General features: G+C 37.6%; 1 protein-coding gene across 1 annotated transcript in view; it reads left to right on the top strand.

Annotated features, from left to right (window-relative positions):
- Positions 1-11,945, top strand: part of HMCN1 (hemicentin 1) — a 467,592-nt gene extending 455,647 nt beyond the window's left edge. The window contains exons 105-107 of the mRNA XM_008072785.1: positions 2,759-2,878; positions 8,976-9,102; positions 10,519-11,945. Of these exons, the coding sequence (XP_008070976.1) occupies positions 2,759-2,878; positions 8,976-9,102; positions 10,519-10,885 (614 nt within the window). The 3' untranslated portion in view covers positions 10,886-11,945. The remainder of the gene's footprint in view (positions 1-2,758; positions 2,879-8,975; positions 9,103-10,518) is intronic.
- Positions 11,946-16,222: the final 4,277 nt, after the last annotated feature.

Here is a 16,222-nt window from a genome sequence, read left to right as displayed (position 1 = left end):
ATTTTCTTACATTTCTCTAAAGTATTCTCCACTTTGATTATTTTCTCCTGAATATGCTTTCTGTTAAGCATTTCTTTTGAACATTTTAAAGATTTCTTCTTCTTGTAGCTTCAATTTTTGTTGTTTCTTTTTCTACCTTCTCTAAGCCCTGTTCCTGCATCATTATCTTCCCAGACATGCTTCTTGGTCAGCCTCAGGTATCTGGCTCCTCATATCACATGTACTTAGCTGGATTCTCAGTCCTCTGGACACTCAATCTTTATTCTTGGTTTTTGAGGTTCATATTTTTCCCGAACTTTTCTGTCTAGATATCCTGAGGTGCCTGAAGCTTGATATGAGGGTTGTGGAAACTTCTTCTTCATGATCATGATCAAGCTTCCCAGAACTGTGGACAACCCTAGTTTTTTCTAATGGCCAAACATTAACATAGTCATTAAGAACTCTGCATTTTGTCCCATGTAGTCAAATACTACTTAATTTCCAAATATGTAGACTCCACTATTTTTACCAGTGTGTTAAACATCACTTTCAATTTGTTACAAATTATTCTGAGTACTAATACATTTTTATGCCCACAATTTTGACCTGACTCTTCTAAAATTTTTTCACTTTTCCTTTATTGACATAATTAGAATCTGACATTTTGTGTTTCAAAGTTTCGTCCAAATAGTCATTCTCACTAGATGGTTTCATACCTTATTACCATCCCACTCTCAGCCTTCATTTTAGACCCACTGTTTCCTTGCATTCTACCTTTACTTTCCTGCCCAAAACCCACTGTTTATTCTATAACAAATTATTTGAACCACACCCTCCACGCTATATACCTTAGCTGGTTTCTTCTAAATTTTCTGAAGTTTCAAGGTATTTTAAGAAAGTTTCTCATTTTAAGGCAGGGACAGTATATTGAAAGAAAAAAAAAAGAAAGTTTCTCAGTTAATAACCCAATTCTCTATTTTTTCATCACTGCCTGTGGCTGCAGTTTTATCATAGTAGAATCTTATAAATGTTTTCTGTCCTTCTGCTTAAACCAATGTTTTGTTATCCTTAGACAGTCAAACACTATTTGAGGCAGCTACTACTGTTTCAGAGTTAGGATCAGTCTTGGGGAATCTAAAGTAAACTTTTCTATCTTGGCAAAGACTGGATATTTAAGTTTTGGGGGGGCAATTAATAGGCTTAAACATTTCTTAAACTATGGCATTTTATAGTATTGTGACTAACAAACAGTAAAATTGCAGGCAGCTTTGAAATTACATAACAAGAGCAACTTGCAGTAAACAACAAATGCCTTATGATAGACACTTGACAAAAGACTGAAATTAACACTGTAGGATCTTGTTAGGCTTGAGCATAACAGAAGGAATGAACGTTGCATTGCTTTTGGACACAGAAATCACACTTGGGGCCACTTTAAAATGTATACTTTGGAAAGCTCTATGCTGACTACTTGGAGCTCAACTTCATTTAAATTTCTCTTGTTATTTTATGAAGCAGATTTTAAAGGAAAAAAGTAAACATTACTCACACAAGTCACGGAATGAATGTTTTGGTTAACTAAAATAATGTAAAAATATTGACAAACAAATATTTGATGAGTGTTTATCATTAACAGATTTAGAGTCCTTGCAATTATATTTTCAGCATGTGTAAAATGTACAAAATGAGCAGATCCTTTTGCAGTGTGTCATCTTCCAGTTTTTACTTTATCTTCTCTTTAATTCTATCCTAAAGCATTTCTGCTCCCATTTGATTTCATACCCTCTTAAGTCTTCCACTGGTTGGTGTGTGCTCAGGGATCATGAGCAAATTTTAATGTTAAAGCAGAACACAATTGGGTCAAGAAATCTTAAGCCCCCTAAATCATATCCTTTGTCCTTCAAGCAAATATCAATTAATTCTGAATTATCATCTATTCTTACCTTCCTTTTTCTTACTATTTTCTTGGCTTTGTTTAGTAATAACAATAGCCCCTTATAGATTATAGAATCCTTCCCACATGTTACTGTATATAATCCTAATAAACCTGTGAAGTAGGGCAGACAGTCTCAATGGCTCCTTTTTGGCAGAAGAATCAACTGGGATCTTGAGAAGTTAGATGGCCTGCCAAAAGTAACACAAATGTATGTTGTGTGTATGTGTGTATATATATATATATATATATTTGTCATTAGTACTTTATAATTGTACAAAAAGTTTGATGACTATTTCTGTCACAAAATAAAAATATTTCCACATGATGCTATCTGTTTATGGGAAGCTATGCACGGGTGTTAAGGGAAACAGTGAAGGGAGAGAAAGAGACAGCAAAGTTTAAATAAAATAAAAATGAATATTCCTTTTTCCCATAAAGCTTAATAGAAACTCTATATTTTAGGTAAATTTTCCATTCTGTCAAGAGTCTCATACTTCACTGGCTTAGGAGCTTGCCCAAATCCTTTTTCTCTGTCATTTCAGTCTTACTTTTTTAACCAGTACAAAAATTGACTAATTTGGGGCCTCAGCTTATATGTGCTTATACACAGAAGAAATGTCCATGTTTTATAACATAGTACTATGTATACTGTACTATTTTTAATATTTTATATCATTAGAAAAATTCTGATATAAAACAACTCTGAGCATTTTTGAACATGAGTGTAAAATCACCAAGCAGTCTGTCTAGTGTTAATCAACAGAGCATTGATAGTTGGCTCTGTCACAGTGTCCGCCTTTGTCTTGAATGGTTGGTGAAACCCTCTGCTTTCTTTCTGAACAGATATTGATGAATGTGAAAACACAGACGCCTGCCAGCACGAGTGTAAAAATACCTTTGGAAGCTATCAGTGCATCTGTCCACCTGGATATCAACTCACACTCAATGGAAAGACATGTCAAGGTGAGAAAACACTGAGGTGTTTATTGCTGCAACTTGACTGAAAACATAGGAGAGTGTGAGACGGTTTTGTGAATGATCATTCTCCTAATTGCTTCTTGTTCTCTCCCATTTCCATTGGTCTTGTGTTCAAACATTGTTTTTGCAAGTAGGAGAAGCAACGAGAACAATTAAGCAAAGAAAACAGTTGAGAAACATTCTGGGTATGGTTTTAGTAGAAGGAGCAAGAATGCCTAAATTGACTCATATTTTTAAGACTTAATGGAACTAGATCTCTTCAAACATTTTGCACAGTTGAGTTAAGATGGAAGGAGAAATAAAGAGTACTCAGTAAACTTTGCACTCACAGGAAAGAACAAAAGAAGAGTATATAGTAAATTTACTTTGTGTTAGGCATTATTTTATATTTTGTTTCTCTCAATTAGACTTATCTTTAGAGTGATCAGTTGATAATCAATTAAATGATTCATTCTTTCGTTGAGTCTGCAAATAATGTGGAACAATTATGTGCCAACATTGCAGGATGCAAAAGGTTTAAACAGATAAATAAGAGCTTACAGTCTAGTGAAGACAGACATGTAAACAAATCAAAATAATGTTACAGGTTCTATAACAGAGATTCAAGCAAAGTATAATGATGGCAGGAAGAAAAAAACAGTCTCAGTAGTTTCCTTTTAATACAGAAATATGAAAGGAGCATTGTACTTTGGTGAGGTGTATTATATTGTTATGTATACAGAGAAATAAGAATATAGCTCTTTAAAATCTTCTATGAAACCTCCTCAATTCTGTGGACAAAATCTAGGAGTATCATGTAGGTCTTAAGCTTCTGGGTTTTATTAATTTTTGTTATATACAAGCTATAACCTTTCGTAAAGCATAACAAAGAAAAATTCCCAAAAGAGGGCTTCATCAGCAACAATCAAATTTAGATTAAATTTTCCCTCTCTGTGGGATTTACAAAAGACTTGCTAGGATGCACTCATAGAAAATGTGTTCCAGGAGGCAAGACCAGGACAGACGATGGCTTCACCTAACTACCGTGATCCTCCCCACCCACCCCTACTCCACCCATTCACCTATTCACACTCCCTGAGATTCCCCCACTGGATCCTGTGGGCTGGAGAAGGAACGTGAACTCAGTGATGACCTTTACTCCTGGCCATTAATCACCAAACATTTGTTATGAACCTACCCCATGCAGAACGTTTTACTCAGATTTGAAGTACTGGAATAACTTATTTACATTCTAATGCTATGTTGTAGCATTACCATTTTCCAAAGCAACTATTATTTTAATCAGCAGTACAACAGATATATCAAGGGCAATAATTTGTACCCATTCTAATGCATACCCATTAGATAATCTGTAGCCATTCTAAAACTAATTCTCTAAGAGATTATGTGAGCCTCAATGTCCTGGAACAATCAAGAGCAGAGATAGGACTCGACTTTAGAGCTCATGTGTCTAGAATAGTTTTGCGTGTTTCCTAGAATGCTGTGAACAACAGGGGCATTACCCTGTGGCAGCCAGAGGGGTGAAAGCACTTTGTCCATGTTTTATAACTTTCCCAGTTCTTCAAGCCAAGAGTTTATCCGAAGGGGTGGCCTTGCCTCCACTAAACTACCCTCACTGTAGGTGCCCCAGGCAACCAAGGAAGGAAAGGGTAGAAACTTACGCATTTAGAATAACCACCTGAAATGCAAGATCCCTTAACCAGATTTGAAAGGGTTATACTGTATTCTCATTAGAATATATTTCTTCTTTTCTAAATTATGCCAGTTTTTTTTAATTGCTCTTGTCATTCATTTAGTTCAAAACGTTTTCCGCTTTCAGTTGTGCTTCAGAGTGGAAAATAATGTGAACAAATCAGAAACAGGTGTGTCACTTGAAATGTTTGCAATTTAAATGGGTTACATATTTTTGTGGTTTTAAAAAGACATGAGAGAAAACAATTATGCCTTTTAAAGAAGTCTGTATTCTAAAGAATAACTTGCAGTCTTTTTATAGTTTTAGAAAGTGTTTGAGGCATTTATGAGGCACAAAAGACTGCTTTTAATTCACATATTATTTTTAAAGATTTATACATTAGTGATAGAAATGTCAGTAATAAAAGGGAAATTAGAGTAAATTTGACATTTAACAAAGACAGAGACTCTAGTCAAAAACCAAAGTCTCTGGACTGCAAAATGAAAAACAAAAAGCGTGACTAATCAAGAATTGCCTAAGAAGCAGAGGGGAGAAACTAAAAGATACTTATGCTAATTTTGTGCACCACTAATTTAACTCTAAAAGTGTGGAAACATTATATTAGCATTGCACTAAAAATTGGTGTTCTTATTCATCCACATTTTTAAGAAAAATAACCCATAATCTTTATCAAGAATCTGAATTACTTATACTTTCTGTAAGACAAATGTCTCAAGTATGCATATTCTTAATCATTTTTAAAGTATTTAGAAGCACTTGGTTTAATTCATTTGTATATTCGAAAGTAATTAATATACAAGTTTTTAAGCTCATTTTGGGATTCTTTTCTTGTTGCAATATTTATGTTATAAAATGCTTATTCTTTAATTTCTATCATAATATGCTTATAATATTTGCTAAAAAATAGACATCACCACATTGTCCATGAACAGAAGACAGGCTGGGCGTGGTGGCTCACATCTGTAATCCCAGCACTTTGAGAGGCCGAGGTGAGAGGTTTGCTTGAACCCAGGAGTTCAAGACCAGTCTGGGCTGGGTATGGTGGCTCACGCCTATAATCCCAGCAGTTTGGGAGGCGAAGATAAGAGGATTGCCTGAGCTCAAGCGTTCGAGACCAGCCTGGGCAACTTGGTGAGACCTCATCTCTACAATAAATCAAGAAAAATTAGCTGGGCATGTTGGCACACACCTGTAGTTCTAGTTATTTGGAAGGCTGAGATGGAAGAATTGCCTGAGCTCAGCAGGTCAAGGCCACAGTGACTGTGAGAGTGTCATTGTACTCCAGTCTGGGTGACAGAGTGAGACCTTGACTCAAAAAAAAAAAAAACCAGCCTGGGCAACATAGTAAGACTTGTCTCTTTAAAAAAAGCGAACAGAAGACAACACAATTTATCTATTTTTCCCCCCAACTTTAAAACAAACAAACAAAAAAACAACCAATGAGTAGAGTTAGTGGAGTGAATTCCTATAGGATACCTGACCCTGAGGAGAAGGGAATAGACCAAAGTCAGCAGTGGGTTCCTGCTGGAGGCCCAGTATCTCAATACCTAGGAAAGCTTTTTTATGAAAAGTGTGCATGATTATGAACTATGGACAAACACTCTGTACATTTGATTCTGATATTTCTTTATAGATTCATATTCAGCCAAGGAAACTCTATGATAAGATAACTGTTGTTATGCTCACAGATGTGTGTCCCAATTCTGGCCTCCATGACACCCTTTTCATGGGCCCTGAAGTCCACTGGTCTCCATGTTTCTGCATGAGTTCACTAGAAAAGTTAGAGACTGGGACAGTCTCCCCTTCGGGCCCCCTCCCACTGTGGGAACTTCTCTGTCCTCTCAATAATTCCTAGTTTCTTTAAAAAAAAAAAGAAAGAAAGAAAAGTTAGAGACCAAATGAAATCTGGAGGATGTGTGTGAAGGGACATTTTTTTAATGAGAGAAAGGAAGATAAGGCTATTTTAATTTCCTTCACATTTTCCTAGGGGGCTTTTCACTTTACTCAGAGACAGTCTCATTTTGTCAAGGAGATGGATCACTCCTGACAGATAAAATTATAATTAAAAATTGTCTCACAGAGACAATAGGCAATAATTAACTGAAATAAAAACTGATTGCACACTGTGCTTTATTCTTGTAGGAAAACTAATTCTAGGATAAAGCTAGAAATAAAAAGCACATTACATCATTGTCAGCACATATGGTGAAAAAGACAAGTATGTGATTTACTCTATGTCATTCTAGCCCAGTATCTTTTTACTTTGTGCAGACTGCTAATAAGTTTTAAGTAAATATTTAACTTAAATCTGGAGCCAAATCTAAAATGCTTATTTTTGATAAGAAGTGCAAGTGTTAATTAATTTAAAATAAAGTTTGGCATTTATTGTACATGATTAACATATTGTCTCTTGGCGCCTCTTCTCTCTCTTCTCTTTCATATCAATATTCCAAGTTATTTACAAATTCACAAAAGAACTTCGCAACTTGAACCCAAGTCCAGTATAAATACCATTATGCAGCTACCAAGTTACCTGCTACTATGAAATGCACTATAGTTACAACTGCCCATTATTCTTAGCAGGGCTTCCATGACAGAAGTGCATCTGACCCTCAGGGCCCGTCTTTCCAGAAAACTGACTTGAGTTCATTTGTCATTGTTCTCTGCTGTACATCAGGACCTGTATTTATTTAAACGTTAAAGGAGGAGTGTTACAAATGCCTATATGCAGCTCCTTGACCCAGACTTTGAAAACATTACACTTCACTCATTCTTTTAAAAATTAACCTGCAAAGGGTCTTAGCATAAGTTTAAAACAGTTGCAAAAATGTGAATGCTGACATTGTTTTATTTTAAATGCGCTTGCTTTCAATATATTCCAATCAAAACTTTGGAGCTATAAGTTTATCTCTCTCGGTTAGTGGAGGATGACCTCTCTATAATTTAAAAACCTTTTCTCATTGTCAAACCAATCAGACTGACTGTTAAAAAAGTCTCAGATTTTTCTGTTCAAACAAAAGTGTTAGTAGGTGTTCCCATGACAACCAACTGAAATCTGAAATCTAATTTGAAATAGAGCACTAAAACCATTGGTTTGTAGCCATGATAAAGTAAGGCCTGCCGCCATCAATAATTATTACTGATATTCTCACCCTTCATTTATGCTCTGAGGTTAGTGGAAACCTGTCTTTGGTAAAGCAGAAGAAGGTTGGAAAAGGGAAGGAAATGGAGACCTCCAGGCCACAAGAAGTTCTCAGACAGATTGATTTCAGAGAGAAGAATTTATGGAAAATGAGAATACAGATACTGATTTTCTGAAATATTTGCCTGCCCTCATACTGCTAGATAGCTTTCATCCACCATCAGTGATATGCTAATGTGTCAATTTGAGAAACATTGCTCTAAAATATAGTTCCTAACTTTGGGATCTCAAAATTCCGTTAAAAATTTTGCTGAACTTTATGAACTTTTTTTCCAGAAAATCCTTCCCACACACACACCTGCACGCATACACAGGCACACAAACATTTTCATTCATGGATCCCCTGATATTCAAATATGGACCACAAGTTGAGAATCATGGCTTAAGGACATTTCTTTCCAAAAAGCATTTAAGTGTATTTCTACTTAAAAACTTTGTGTAGAAAACAACAAAATGAAGAATTTCCTTGCATATTTCCCACATACTATTGCTATTTCCCTGGGAAGAGCATCCCATAACCTTAGCAACTGAGGCTGACCTCTGCACGGTTCACATTTAGCTGAACTCTTCTATTTGATCAAACTTGGATTATGGTTCTTGGGTCTTTCATTTGATCCTGTTTTATTTTTTGATTTTGTCTCTCTCCCCAAGATCGGACTGACCTGTACTGTCTCCCCTGAATTTATAAGTTGACTCTTTTAATTTCTACTATGCATTTCCCACTCAACAATTTGAACTTATAAAACAAAATGCTGGGGAAGGATCATTCACACATTAAGGAGATTCTTCACTTTGCAAAAATAGTCACAAGCGTCCTTTAAATTTTTAGCTCATCATAGTGCATTTAAAATATTGTTTGCTTTATAAAACTCAAATGCACACTATTTTCCAAATATATGAGACACAAGAGAGCTTTTAACAGCTCCTCTTCCACTCTTATAGCTCTGATTTTTTGATGTTTTTTTTTACATGTTAAAGAAATGTGTCCTCAAAACCTTCTGGAAAATGAGCCGTCAGGTATCATGATCCCCATTTTGTGGTTGAAGCAGCTTAGGTGTGACTACCAAGTCTATTCACGGTGGGGAGAAGGCTACCCTCCACATTCTGGTCACATAGCCACACGCTTATTGTGATGGCCTCTTCTGACCCTCCTTGCTGATCCTGCTTGGTGCTTGTGCTGTCCCTAGATATCGATGAGTGTCTGGAACAGAATGTGCGCTGCGGGCCCAATCGTATGTGCTTCAACATGAGAGGAAGCTTCCAGTGCATCGATACACCTTGTCCACCCAACTACCAACGGGATACTGTTTCAGGGTATGTCTTGCCTTCTCATTCTGGACTTGCCTTTGCAAATCCTTCCTCTTCATGACCAGTATAAACCTTGCCTGTCGTCAAATTTAACTCACAGGGAGTCAAAAACTCCAGGGGGATGTGGAGTCATGGGTGTTTTTTCTTCAATGAGCGGGCAAGAAATGAGCTCATCCTGCAGCTGCCAATGTTTCCTGGAACAGTCACCCCAGTGTATAATCCACCATGGAACACCTAGAATTCATTCTGCCTCCACAGGGAGCATTTTGTGGGGTGATAGAACCTGCCTTTCTCCAAAATTTTCCATTCTGATTGTGTTGCCTCAAGGTGGCGTGCTGACTCACCACTCGTGAGAGAAGGAATGGGGATGAGTTAGGATGAATCAGTTGTCTGCCCTTTCTCATGGCATCTTGCCTCCATTTCCTGCTGTCTGAAACAGCCTTTTCTGGGTTCTGAATAAACTACTCTTCTGTTTCCTCCCTCCCCTGACAGAAATGTTGTACTCTGTCCAGGTACCAAGTTAATAGGGTACCTGAAAACAAGAGATAATATTCATCTTGGAGAGGCTTTGCGAATAAGAAGCTGTTTCTGAAACCAAATACTCGTTGGAACTTACACTTTGTTTTCCTCTTGGTGACGCCTACCAAGTCACTGTAACATGGCCAAGTATGAACTGCCCAGAATCTACCAAAAACTAGGATGGGAAAGGAGAACACTAGAAATACAGACTTATAAAACTTCTAAAAATACTGTAACTGAAGAATCCATATCTTCATAAAATAGTCCTCTGTGCATTTTTTTCCTCTTTATTACCAGTGATTTCTGGCAGACAATTTACAAGTCACAATGACTCAAAAACAGTCAGTGTGGGCTCTGGAAATAGAAAATATTGTCTTTTTATCTATAATAATGTGAAGGACAATTACAAAAGGAAGTTCCTCACCCCAAAATCCTAATTGATCTTTTATTATTTTTAGAATACTAAACCAAATATCAAAATATCATATTTCAGCTTATAAACAGTGTTAGGATAGATGCTATGATATTAAAATTCTTGTATTCCTCTCTTTAAGAAGTATGGTACTTGTCTCCATTATATGTGAAGATGCTTTGATTTCCAAAGCTTTTTTATTTTAAATAAAGTACTCCTTTAGTATTCATGCTTACTTCAATGGCTCAAATGCTTCTGATTTTAATGGAGCTAGATCACAGACATTTGCTTCTCCAATGGCATCTTCCTGTAGCCCTCTGCATCTGGTTTGAGTTAATGGCATGGAACAGGGGGTGAGTCTTACTTGCTCTTAAAGTCACACTGTCTTCTGCATGCAAAGCCTTAAAGTTGCCATGGACCATGATCACCTACATCACGCCTTCTTCTGCTTCCAGATAACTATGTGTATTTCATGTGTTTGTTGTCCTTAGGTTCTGCCTCAAGAACTGTCCACCCAATGATCTGGAATGTGCCTTGAGCCCATATGCCTTGGAATACAAACTTGTCTCCCTCCCATTTGGAATAACCGCCAATCAAGATTTAATCCGGCTGGTTGCATACACACAGGATGGAGTGATGCATCCCAGGACAACCTTTCTCATGGTAGATGAGGACCAGATGGTCCCTTTTGCCTTAAGGGATGAGAACCTGAAAGGAGTAGTGTATACAACACGACCATTGCGAGAACCAGAGACCTACCGCATGAGGGTTCGAGCCTTATCCTACAGTGCCAATGGGACCATTGAATATCAGACCACATTCATAGTTTATATAGCTGTGTCCGCCTATCCATACTAAGAAACTATGCAAAGCCCATTTCACATATTTATACTGCATTAATCATGGCAATCAAACCCCTTCCAGATTTCTGTCTCTTGAACAGTTGCAATCTTGGCAACTTGAAAATGGTGCTATACTCTGTTTTGTGTGCCTTTCTTGGTACTGCTGAGATATTTTGATTATTCCACCATGAACGTATCTTTTAGTAAGGTCTAGAAACGTTGCTTATTATTTTCTTTATTTATTACACTGGAGCAGTTATTTCCCAAAGATTATTTTGAACATCTAACAGAATATATCAGTGATGTTTTATAGTAGCTAAGATCATTTTCCTTAAAACCAAACCAAACAAAACAAAACAAAAAACAGCCAATTCAAAGTCAAGTAAATTTTTGAGCATTTGATTATTTTTAGAATAATAAAACTAGTTGTTATATATTCTGATAAAATCTTACAGAATAACTTATGAAGACTTCAAAAATATTGATACTTAATAATAGGACTCATATGCGTATTTTCATTTCAAGTAGAAAAAGAAACACTTGTTTTAGAAATGCAGCACAGCCACTAGAAGATTTGTTTGATCCCAAATGGTGCTCACTTTGAGTGAACATCAGAACAAGGATATTATTTTCAGTAATTTTGTGAAATCAGCTGAGCTATGTATGATAATAGAAAAAAGTATTACTTTGTCTTCAAATAATTATCCGTGGCATGAATCTTTGCTCTAACATTTTGGTATAAGCGTCCATCCAGTTAGCTCCGTAACTTTTACATTCCAGATTTGTTTTCTCTGTTAGTGAAAACAATTTTTTAAAAGTACCAATGGGACAGGTGCCTTTGTTTTTTTTCTTAATCTCATGTGTTCAAATTAACATAAAGATTAAACGTCAATACACTGTACATGGTGGTAACAGACTCTGTAAGCAATTGCCAAGATGTATTCTATTTTTACGAAGTGTATATATATATTACCTTAGTGTGTATTTTCTATATAATATCTTGATGGACTCTTTTATAAAATTATTTTATAAAAAAAACAATGTTACAGTAAAACCATCCTAAATAAATTTTTCACGTCCCTTTTCTTAACTTGTTCGAGAACATAAAATTTGTTTCCTCGCAGCTATACCAAGGGCCCTTGAGATGATAGTATTATTCTTCATATTTTACAAGTCAGGAGCCTAGGATACAGATGACTTATGTCACTTCCTTAATAAGCCACAGCTGGTTAGTGGCAGGAATATCATACCTTCCACCTGTTGTGACTCCAGGTCAAATGACACTTCCACTGCTTGATGGTTTTTTCACCCACCGAAATAGTTCTTCATATCTCAGCTCAGGCAAATTCATCTCCTATCTATGAAATATATTAAACTAGTAAAGGCCTACTCATACCTATGATTGAGGGGTTTTTACCTAGAACTGCATTCTTCAAAGAAACTTGGAAAAAGTGATCTGTTTTACAGCCTGGCAGTCAGGCAGGTGATTGAATCAGTGTTTACCAAAGAATGATCTATAGAACACTAGTTCTGTAAAGGTACTTTTAGTTAAAGGGGTTCCATGATCAAGCAAGTTTGAAAAATACTATGCAAAATGTCTTTCTATCAAAGATCTACTATGAACATTGACATGTACAGGATCTCAAAGCAACAAAGATGTGGGCATGCTCCCCACAGCAACGCTAGATGTCATGCAAGAGTCCTTTGTCACCCTGCCCTAAGGGAACATTCAGTCTTGGTGATTATCTCATGGTTTTAACTCTGCTCAACCACTGGAGTGCTTAAGTGAAGCTGAAGGCTGAATCTGTTCAAGCCAACATTTTCTAAAGTATTTAATCATAAACCGTTTTTCCCCTAATGTATTATCTCACTGAACACTTGGGGAAATGCTGGTGTAATACAGTCAAGATATCTACTTCCCTCCTCAAACCTTAGAAAAGACACTTTATAACCAGCATATGACCCTGACCATCTAGCTTCTTTCTAAAATTAAACCACATTAATTATACTCATTTCCTCTGTCTGATATTCTGTAAGCATAGAGAGACCAGACATGAGCTACTGTACAGTCATTAGCAGGAAGTGTCTTCTGGTTACTACAGTATTTGATTTGGAAATTCCTATTTGGAGCCAGAAGATCCAGCCAGAATCTTGATTTTAACCAAGCACTTTTAACAAAATTTCCTTGAAGCTTCATTTAAGCGCTCCAGTGGTTGAGCAGAGTTAAACCCATGAGATAATCAACAAGACTGAATGTTCCCTTAGGATGACAGGGCAGGGTGACAAAGCATGCTTGCATGACTTCTAGCGTTGCTCTGGGGGGTATGCCCACATCTTTGTTGCTCTTATAGTCCTCTGAGTCCACAAATTTCATGAGTATCCAAGAAAGGACACCTAACAGAAAGGGAAGGTCTCCACAGCAAGAAAACTAAGAGGGCAAATGAGAGTTCTAATAATTAGACTCAAACATTGGAGTGTCCAAAAAGTGTATACACATTTTTTTTTTTTTTTTTGAGTTGGAGTCTCACTCTGTCGCCCAGACTGGAGTGCCGTGGCTGCTCCCGGCCACCGCAACCTTGACCTGCTGGGCTCTGGCTATCCTTCCGCCTCAGCCTTCCAAGTAGCCGGAATTACAGGCGCGTGCTACCACGCCCGGCTAATTTTTTGATTTATTGTAGAGATGAGGTCTCGCTGCCCAGGCGGGTCTCGAACCCGCGGGCTCAGGCAATCCACTCACCTCAGCCTCCCAAAGGCGTGGGATTACAGGCTGAGCCACCGAGCCCGGCTTAAGTGTATACACATTTTTAAGAGATGTTATCTATGTATTACTTTTAGTTCACCGTAATCAGAAGTGTCTAGACACCGAGGGTAACCACTATGAGCACGTCTTGTAATTGCAGAAGTCAAACATGACTTGTATTCATCTTTTCTATCGGTATATATTGAGTATTACAATTTTAATACAGTTTGATCCTTTCTTAAAATGTATACATTTTTAGCACCCTCTGTATGCACAATCCCTTATATACCATATGAAGCCTAGCCTACCTACACCATAATTTATTAATCTGGAATTAACATAAGCAGAAGTATGATCTATACCAGGGCTCAACAAACTTTTTCTGTAAAGGTATAGACAGGAAATATTTTAGGCTCTTCAGGTCATATGGTTTCTGTGGCTATAACTTGATTCTGCTGCTTAGCAGAAAGCAATCATAGACAACACATAAACATGATGTGCTCCAATAACAATTGACTTACACAGACTGACTTGATTTGGCCTATAGGTCATAGTTTAACTCTGATTTACAAAACGAGTATAATTCTTTTTATCATTCACAACAACCCAGTCTAAGCTCAGAGGTCACACGATAGGCAATAGCTCCGACCAGTTTTGTAGCAGGTTGCTGACATCTGCAGGTGTGATAGTGCATATCTCAATAACCTATTCTCATTCTGTATATTAGCCCAGCCTGCAGACTTAGCTGTTAGGTTGGCAATCGTGTTCAAGTTTCACTCTTTAAAACGCACACGTGCACATAGACCTATGCTTGAAGGATGAGATAACAGCACACTTGCCAGAACTTATTTCACATTTCAATTCATCTGGGTGAGCCAGATAGGCCAACGGTATGACACTCCCAAGGTATAGAGCCATTTTTCCAACTGATTACTTGACAATTTAACTTGGCTCTCTCATAGTTAACTCATACTTGTACATCCAACATATGGTTGATCCAAAACCCCATTCACATATCTCCTACTTCCTAGCAATCTTCTAGTTACAGTGTCATATTGGACTCTATTCTGTCCAATAAGATGCAAATAGAAGTCACTTGGTGTGGTTTTGGGAAAATCACTTTAAAAAGGGTAGTCTTGGTGACATGCTTGTTTGGCCTTTGTCTTTTTCAATCTTTTCATGCTCAGGATGTGGGCAGAGATTTAGCAACCTTCTTGCAAAAATGAGGCAACAACTCTGAGAAGGAAATCCTACATTTGAAGAAAGGAGGAGAGGGAAGGAGGGAGGGAAGAAGGAAGGAAGGAAGGAAGGAAGGAAGGAAGGAAGGAAGGAAGGAAGGAAGGAAGGAAGGAAGGAAGGAAGGGAAAGGAAAAGAAGGCAGGCCTGAGATCTTATATGGTGTTGATGAACTATGGAACTACTCTGTTAGCACTGGAATAACTACATCAGGACTTCTGGTGTTTGAGACTAATAAACTCTTCCCTTATTTAAGCCATGGTTTGTGGATTGTCTCTGTTTCTAGCTCAGTACATCCATGCCTGTGCAATGATCCCTCAAACCCTTTCCTACTCTAGTCTTTCCCAACTATATTAATTGTTCTACTGTTAATCCAATTGCTCCACTTGAAACCCTGGGATTCATTGATAACTCTCACTCACCCAAAGTCTCCACATTCAGTTCATCAAAACATCTCCATTACCAGGGCTACCATACTAGGTGAAGCCACCATTGTCTCACGCAATACTCTCCACTGCTGCACTGGATTTTCTACCAGACCGGTCTTTTAAAAACATCTGTCAGATCATGTCACTCTGTCAATAACTTCCCATTCTTCTTTTCTTTCATAGCATAAAAGTGTTAGATGACCTGGTTTCTCCCTACTGTGTCAATTTAGATAAGCTGGAATTACATTTCCTTTCTCCGCACAGTTCAGAGTATAGGCCACAAGAGATATTTTGCATGAGATTTGGAAAGCAGAAGGGAGGCTTCAGCCATACTGCTTCTACACTCAGAAAGTCACTGCAGAGATACCAGGTGCAGTTGCAAGTCATGGCCCGTGCCACTATTTGCTAGCAGGTCTTGTAGGACAATGATGGTTTCACAGCTATTCTACCTCCCGTGGATTCTTCTTCATCTTTGACAACCCCTGTCCCAGATATATGTCTACTCCTGTGACAAAGAACCCCAGCTTTTCCTGCTTGAGACCTACATCATTGAATCTGGAAAATTAAAGATGGTAAAAGATGGCTGTGGACTGAATTATCTCTCCCTAAACTCTTATGTTGAAGTCCTAACAGCCAATGTGACTGCATTTGAAAATCAGGCCTAAAAGGAGTGAATTAAGATTAAAGGAGGTCATAAGAGTGGGGCCTTAATCTAATAGGATGATCGTCCTTAAAAGAAGAGACACCAGAGAGCTCTCTTTCTCTCTCCCACTGTGCCCAACATGTTAGGAGACAGCAAGAAGGCAGCCACCTGCAAGCCAAAAACCAAACCTGGCTAGACCTTGATCTTAGACTTTCTGTTAACTCCAGACCTAGACCTGTGAGAAAAGAAATTTCTGTTGTTAAGTCACGCAGTCTGTGGTGTTTTGTTTTGGCAGCCCTAGCTGAC

Source organism: Carlito syrichta, unplaced genomic scaffold, assembly GCF_000164805.1.
Source record: "Carlito syrichta isolate Samal-C Ts95f unplaced genomic scaffold, Tarsius_syrichta-2.0.1 Scaffold315407, whole genome shotgun sequence".
Lineage (NCBI taxonomy): Eukaryota > Metazoa > Chordata > Mammalia > Primates > Tarsiidae > Carlito > Carlito syrichta.
The sequence above is the reverse complement of the archived record's forward strand: the minus strand, read 5'-3'. Positions and strand labels throughout refer to the sequence as shown.